Source organism: Cariama cristata, unplaced genomic scaffold, assembly GCF_000690535.1.
Source record: "Cariama cristata isolate BGI_N322 unplaced genomic scaffold, ASM69053v1 scaffold9764, whole genome shotgun sequence".
Taxonomy (NCBI): domain Eukaryota; kingdom Metazoa; phylum Chordata; class Aves; order Cariamiformes; family Cariamidae; genus Cariama; species Cariama cristata.
In genome coordinates, this window is record NW_009612352.1 from 48,942 (window position 1) to 56,662 (window position 7,721).

Sequence of the window (7,721 nt, forward strand, 5' to 3'; positions counted from 1 at the left end):
GGTGTGGTGCCCCCCCCCCCTCCCTGGGGAGCCCATTCCAATGCTGACGACTCTTACAGTGAAGAAGTTCTTCCTAATATCCAACCTGAACCTCCCTATATCATCAGAGTAACAAACTATTTGTATAGAAAACTGTGTTCTGCCTTGCTTTGAGTCTTGGTTAAGATGACTTTGATTAACAATAATGGATTCATGAAGGGAGTCAGGGTATGTAAAGTCCTGGAAATTGATGAAGAACACCTGGAATAGATCGTGTTAAGTTACTGAGCACGGATGAGTTATATGACAACCTGGCAAAGTGTCCATTTGATTATCCAACTTGGCAATGAAACTAGTTTTTAAGGTGTCCTCTAGTAACCTGCCTTCATTATAATACTAAAACTCATGCCCACAGGTCAAAAATATCATTGTCCAAGTGAAGACCCTTCCCTTGAGCATGCGTAGTGGTAGAAATGATCATGTAATCGTATGATGTAATCGTATGTAAATTACCAACCAATTAGTAGTGAGTAGGTGTATATGGAAAAATATTGATCCGTGATTTTTATGCATAAAAGGAACACTATAACTTGCTGCTGGTGTGGCTGATTTGTGGAATGGTCCACCAAGCACCCAGGCCTGAATAAACACAATCTGTCTCCTGAGCATGTGGAATTGGCTTATTGCATGTTGGGCATGAATCCGCTTTTCGGACAACACACAGCTGAGATGCCACAAAGCATGGAACAACACCCAAACTACCTTAAAATGTTCTCATTATCTAATGAACTTTCTTCACCTTTGCAACAGATTCATCTCCTGGGGTGGTGTGACGGCTCCTTAATAGTGTCCAACCCAAGAGAGTTACAGGCAGCCAAAACCCAGGGAATTTCTATGAGTCTGGAAGGAAATCACAGCCAACCAGTAAAGCTCACCAGTGGGGTCCTCACGGGGCTGCAGGGAAGAGGTTTCTTTGGAGGTGGCAGCTTAGCCTGGGAGACAACCGTTTTGGTGGGGACCATGGGCGATTTGCTGACTGGTGGAGGTGGTCTGGCAGGTTTGGGGTCTCTTGGGCGCGGAGGGATGGAGTGAGGAGCCGAGTGAAGAGGGTGGACAATGTTGACAGGCTGAGAGCCCAGTTGGTGAGCAGTGAGCTTGGGGGGGAACGCAGCCCGCGTTGCCTGCAGGGATGAGAAAAGCAGAAGTATGGAGAAAAATCCTCAGGTGTGTTTTCCTGGGTGCTGGAAAGCAGATGTCCCCTCAAGGTCTGGGTGCTAGGGAGTTGCAGGAGGAGCAGTGGGTATTTATTCCACTTTCTGAGACCACCACTTTTACATGTTTGCTCCTCGCTAACCATATGAGAGCACACAGGGATGAAAAAGGTGCTGGTCTCAGGAGATCTGGAGCAGGGCCAGCTCTGGTGAATCCATACCAAATTTCCATCAGACAGGAGACATCGTTCTGTCCCGCTCTCAGCCACTGTGACCGTGCACAAAAAACCTAAATTCATCCTAAATTCAGCCCAAGGTCACCAGAGCTGACATAACCAGCAGCAGAAGCACCTGCCTCCCCAGAGACCCAGCACAAAGTCATCAGCAGGATTGCACAGCCCCAGCTAAGCTTTGCCATGGTGATGGGCAATTTCCCGGCGGAGGCTCCTGGCAATCACCGGGGTCTTTTTGAGCAGGCAGAGCTCAACAGACTCACTTTTAGGAGGGATGTGTACTACTGACCAAGGGCTCACAGTGTAGACACAATGCAAAACCATCACAGAGCACCAGTTGCTTGCCCATTTGCTAGAGGTAGACGTGATCACCCCACAAGTATCAAGTCCCACGGAGAGCAAACAAATCTGGAAGGGGAGTTATTACTTACTTTATTTATGTGGCTGGAGGTGGAAATGTTCCGCAAGGTGAAAGCAGCTTTGGGACGGCCACTGGTTGACTTCCGACTGACGGTTTTGTTCCTGCCCGGGATCACAAACGTAAATCACAGATGGCAAAATAAAGCAACCATTTCTGCAACAGCTGCCTCCCAAAATGCGGCACATCAGCGAGCTCCTGTCTCCATTAACAGATCGTTAACAGACAGTCTTGCAGAGCTGGGTGAGCAGGGATGACGAGTCTGTCTTGAGATAATGAGGGTAATTAAGGAGGTTGTTTGGTTCTGCGTTTTTTTCTCAAATTATTGCAGAGGCTCTGAGGTATGTGTATGTCTCTACCAGTACTGGGAGGAGAAATAAACAGAATATCTAACTTCAGTGCTCCTTTAGAGCCCTTCTAGTTCTTGCAGTCTGCTAGGAGCAGATGGTGAGAAAGCTTCTAGGTATCAACTCACCTTCATCATCACTCTCTGGGGTGGTCCTGTCCAGAGGACCATTCCTGTCCTCTGCTCAGGGAAGAGCTGAGAGCCTCAGATTTTCCCAGGAGAGAGCTCTTCATATCTCAAACCAGATCCCACACCAGTTTGAAATAGACCCTGTGCACCACCAGCTCCCCCACAACTCTTCTGACCAGGCTAGATGCTGCCAGTGGCAAGAAAACAAGGTTTCACTGTCTCACTGGGTCCTCAAGAGAGAAGGGATTTAGGAGGCATCACCCACCTATATGTCTCCTGGCTCCTCCTCCTCATCTCCTTTATCCATTTATTCAGGAGCGAGTTCTCCCGCCGGTACCAAAAGTAGATGCTCATCATCAGAGCCGGGAAGAAGACCAGGAAGATGAGCAGAAGGATTACTAAAACAGCTTTGTGATCTGGCAGGGAAAGTACAGAGATGAGCGTGGCACTGGGAGAACCAACAACCTCCAGCTTCCCTCGATGGAAACGTCGGTCTCGCCTGCCCATTCCCAGCCACCCAGGCCAGAGGCATCATTGCTGATCGCACCTCCAAAAAGGGATCAGTACCATCTGATGGCCTCTGTTAAAAACAGGTGGCCACCAAGCAACCAGAGCTGGGCACAAGCTGTGAGCCTGTCTGAACGGACCCAATCCAGCACATTTGGGAGCGGAGCTGTCAGCAGCTTTATTGCCCCATTTCCCCCTCTCATGGCATCTCTCCAGCCCCACCAGTGTCACAAGGCACCGGACGAGAAGTCGTGACTCACTGTCACGCTGCACAGGGCCACTGTCCACGCTGCCACCCAAGCCTGGCTTCTCGCAGTACGGGGGAGCCCAGCCGGCATCGCAGTGGCAGTTCTTGTTGCTGTTGCAGACCTGCAGAGAGAGAAGGAGGGCTGGAGACCACAAGAGATGTATAGAAACGATGGTCTCTGTGGTGGGGATGAGAGCAGATGGCCAATGGCAGGAGTCTGGGCTGAAGGAGCTTAACCCCTGCCATTATTCACCCCTTGAACATCACTTGGATCGTGCCTGTGTTGCCCTCAAATCTGCGATTGCAATGTACAGAGATATTTTCTTGCTGCTACTTTTATTTCCCTGCTCTTTGCAGAAACCTTGAAGACAGGTAGCTTATACCCTCAGTTTTCACACCGCTTGACTAGGCAAGCCTGACGCCCTTCATACTTTGTGTTAGGGCAGAAGTTTGTTAAACATCTCCCCCTCAGGGTCTTTCCCGTTAAACCACAGCATGTCATAGAACCGTAGAATGGGTTGGGTTGGAAGGGACCTTAGAGATCTTCTAGTAAGCACAGAATCCAACCCAAAAGCCTTAACGACTCTGAGCGGAACGGAAGGATAAATTTGGGTGTTTTACCGATCACATTTCTCTACGTAATCCAGCAGTGATTTTCTACAGCAGTTTGTTGTTGCCTTATCTGACAAAGCCCTGCATTCTGCAGAGGTCAAATCTTTGTAGCCTTTACGCTTTGGACAAGGGTGGCTTTTTCTCTTCGCTGAACCACCGCCCTGCCTTTTTTCAGTCCCAGTTGTGTTTCTGACTCTTGCTTTGCTCTCAGAGGGAACAAACACCTGCTCGGAGCTCTGAACACTCTCCAGTTCAAACTGGACCCCGATCCAAATTTTGCAGATGGTCCTTACATCATGAGTGATCTTCTTCCTCTAACTTGGACACGGGTAAGCAAAGATCTCAGCTCAGTCTCACCCATAGCTGATGCATGAGAGAGTTATGAAAAGCAGATGCCTACTGCATTGCAAGGCTCATCCCTGTGGGAGATGCTTGGTTTTGCTTAAGAATCTGCGCTCATCTCGGGAGCTTGCTGTAGGTCTCGGGCAATAACTCACCCCGTGGCCGTTGCACTGGGAAACGCACTTTTCCAGCTCAAAAAGGGAGGCATTCTGGCACCGGCGATCTTTGCAAACCTGAGAGAGAGCCAAGAAGTTGAGGTTAAGAGAAAGACCCAAGAGGAGGACAGTGATCTTCTGGCTTCACAGACGGGAGTCCTCTGGAAGGATGTTGTCCGTTGGAAAATGCAGGTTGGTTAAATCGTATTGTTCCAGGTCAATGCATTTCACTCCAATTCTCAGCACAGTCCAGGAAACCTCTGCCATTCCCCCATCCAGGATGGCTCAAGGGACATCAGCCACCGCCACTCCCACCCCCCTTCCCCTGACAACCCACCTGGCAGCTCCTGGAGAAGGCATTTTCCCATCTGGCCCTGAAATGCAGGCACCAGCCAAAAAAAACAACATTGAATTTCAAAACCAGCCATCCTTTCTCACGAAAATGTCGACATTTTGGCCTTCCATCGCAAACTGGGATGAAAATGTCACAATTAAAATCCCAAATAGCAAAGGCCACATCTCTGCAGCCAACTCTGTCTGGCGTGCATCCCTGCTACCGTGTTGTCTACCAGGCTTCTGCCTTTTCTTAGCTGAACTGATCCTCTGTAAAGTAGTTGGAGATGCAGGGGCTGTAAAAGAGACTAATGCTCAGCTAGCAGCATCTGTTTGGATCTGTCGTCTTGATTCCTAACACAGCTTTCCCCTGGGAAACAATTTATTCGTAGGAGGAAGCCTCATCCATCAAGTCCTGGGGCACGCAATTCTTGTTGGGGTTGCTCCACTATGCATTAAATCAGTAAAGAAGCACGGAGGCCAGAGAGAAAAATTTGGTGGCCTACACACAAGCATCTGGTGAGGTCTGGAAATGCCCCGGTTGAGATGTCACCAGGGCAATGTCTGCAAGTGTGGAGGAAACCACATTCCATGGCCCGGCTGTAACGCAGAGAAGAGCCAATGTCTGCATTGGAGCTGAGATAAAAGCCAAGGAGATGATCTCCTGTAGGAGACCCCAGCCCTAGGAAGAGGTACTCACCATCCCATCTCCACATTTCGTCCCCGTCATCACCAGCCCAGGGTCGGAGAGGTCTTGCTCGTCGTCCTTTGTGGTGTACATGTAGGTGCCTCGGCACTTCACCTCCCGCCCATTGAAGCGGATGGTGGTGTCAATGGAGACGGTGTTGGTCCCCTGGGGCTTCTTAGCTGAGCTCTGGCACTGGATCTTGCCACACATAGCATCCCTAGGAGCGGGGCACAGCTGAGGTGAGGGTGGGAGATGGGGGTACCGGCCACCTCACCCTCCCTGCCCCATCACCCCCCACCCCGCTGCCTCCTGGCTCACCTCCCTCTGAATTTATGGCCATGTAAGGTTGTGATGGGAGAGGTTCAGAAAGGACTTAGATAAATTATGGACCTCACAGAGAAATGTTGGAGGGAACAAGCAGGGGGGCATCCCTCTAAATCCCTGGTCTAACTGGGAATACTGGAGAGCTCTTGCTCCCTAAATATCATCTCCTGCTGATGCTGTCTTTGATTTTCACTTCAGGCTGGGTTGGGAGGTGATGCATGGTGGGACAACCTCCCAGCAGTGATGAGGACTGAGCCCAGGATGGACCTGGTGGCTTCCTCAGGTCCAAAACAGTGCTGGCCCGAGGGGTGATGCCAGGGAGGTGAGGTAGGACCCTGCCAGTGCCTTTGCAGGGCTGGGCAACCGGGGTTGTGGGTGCGGGAGGAGGAGATGGGTCACCCACGGGTGCCAGCGCTGCACCCACTTCTTGTCGCATTTCACGTAGCGCCCTTGGCTGTCTTTGCCGCAGTTGCCGTAGGTGTTGCCGGCCATGTTCACGTCCTGGAAACAGGCGTCTGGGGCCGGCCAGGCACCTGCAAGGAGGAAGGAAAGATCCCATGTGGGATGGGGAACGCAGCCAGCAAGGAGAAATACCGAAACCAGGAGCAGTGGCTGGATGCTCATGGAGAAAATACCACGGAAAAGTCTCCCAGAGAGTTGCTGCTGCGGGTGCCCGGACATGAGCAGCACAAGGGGGCTGAAATCCCCTTTTCTCTGGGGTCTTGCAGAGGATTTTGGCCCTGGGGGAGAATTCCTCCCTGTGCCTGCCGCAGGTTTCCTGGGGGTACCGATGGATGCTGGCTTTGGGGCTGAGAGCACCGCTATGCAAATGGGCACCTATGTGCCCTGTGTGGGGTGGGAGCAGCAGAGGGGGGTACACGGGAGCGAGTGGGGTGTTGGGAGCGTGGGTGTGGGGACCGTAGGGCGCACAGGGGCAGGGTGCAGCACGTGGCTGTGCGTGGCCATAGGTAGTGAGGGGACCCTATGTAGCATGGGATCGTACGCACCTGGGGGCCATACACAGCAGATGGCCGTATGCAGCATAGGGGCTATGGGCCGTATGCGGCGTGGGGGTCGTATGCAGCATGGGGGGTGTATGCCGTCTGTGGCTGTATACGGTACGTAGCCGTATGAAGCGTGTAACCGTACAAAGACTCTGCCCATGTACACTGTGGAGGCTATGTACACCACCGGAGCCACATCACCTATGGGCCGTAGGCAGTATAGAGTCTGTAGGCAACGTGGGGGCTATACGCAGAATATGGGCTACCTAAAGCGAGAAGGCCATGTACAGTCTGTGCAGTGTATGAGCTGTACGCAGTGCTGAAGCCATGTGTAGCGTACGGGTTGCACTACAGCGTGGAGGTCACCTGCAGCATATGGAGTCATGTGCAGCGTGGGGACCGTATGCAGCACGGGGACGGTATGTGATATATGGGCTGTACGCAGTATGGGGACCATAGGCAGAAGGTAGACGGGCTGTGCACAGCAGAGTGTGTGCACACAGCACCCCCAGCCCTCCACGCCAGCCCCACGGATGCAGATCCCCACCCTGGATGGGGACAGCACAACTCCTCCATCCACCACCCTCCAGCCCCACGGGCAGGGGCCATAGGGACCCCATGTGCAGACACAGCGCTGAGACCCAACGTGGCTCCTGCTCCGGAGAGTGGTGGCAGGGCTGAGGTTGGTGGGACTCACCTGGTCCCCAGAGCTGGACACACTGTTGGTGGTGGGTCATGCACATGCCGTTGTTGCAGTAAGCCTCGCCGTAGGCACAGGACGAGCCATCCAGGAGGTACACGTTGGCCGGGCAGTAGGGTGAGGCACCCGTGCAATACTCGGGGAGGTCGCAGGATCCCGCTGCTTCCCTGCAGATCGTCCCGGCCACCTTTAGCTGCCACAGGAGGAGAGAGATACATCAACACTGAGTGGCAGCGAAGGGGCCAAGCTGGGATTGCTGCTGCCTCCCGGTACAGCTTGGGGCCGTAAACCATCTATAATGTCCCCTGTGGGACTAGATGGGGTGGTCAAGGTATAAAGCCAAATTCCTGGGCTGGACCCCAGCCACAAAGCAGCCAGCAGAGACTCTCCTGCAGACACAAGTTTATGCATACCCCTCCTCATTTGGCACCAGGGAGGGTTTGAGCTTATGGACAGGCAGCATGTGAGTCCCGAGGGAATGGTGGGGGACGTA

At 52.6% G+C, this 7,721-nt stretch overlaps 1 protein-coding gene across 1 annotated transcript in view; it reads right to left on the minus strand.

Annotated features, from left to right (window-relative positions):
• Positions 1–7,421, minus strand: part of LOC104160464 (disintegrin and metalloproteinase domain-containing protein 19-like) — a gene marked incomplete at its 5' end in the record, with an annotated part of 9,959 nt that extends 2,538 nt beyond the window's left edge. The window contains 8 exons of the mRNA XM_009698591.1: positions 915–1,160; positions 1,855–1,945; positions 2,582–2,732; positions 3,084–3,192; positions 4,180–4,257; positions 5,213–5,417; positions 5,949–6,057; positions 7,226–7,421. Of these exons, the coding sequence (XP_009696893.1) occupies positions 915–1,160; positions 1,855–1,945; positions 2,582–2,732; positions 3,084–3,192; positions 4,180–4,257; positions 5,213–5,417; positions 5,949–6,057; positions 7,226–7,421 (1,185 nt within the window). The remainder of the gene's footprint in view (positions 1–914; positions 1,161–1,854; positions 1,946–2,581; positions 2,733–3,083; positions 3,193–4,179; positions 4,258–5,212; positions 5,418–5,948; positions 6,058–7,225) is intronic.
• Between the last annotated feature and the right edge of the window lie 300 nt (positions 7,422–7,721).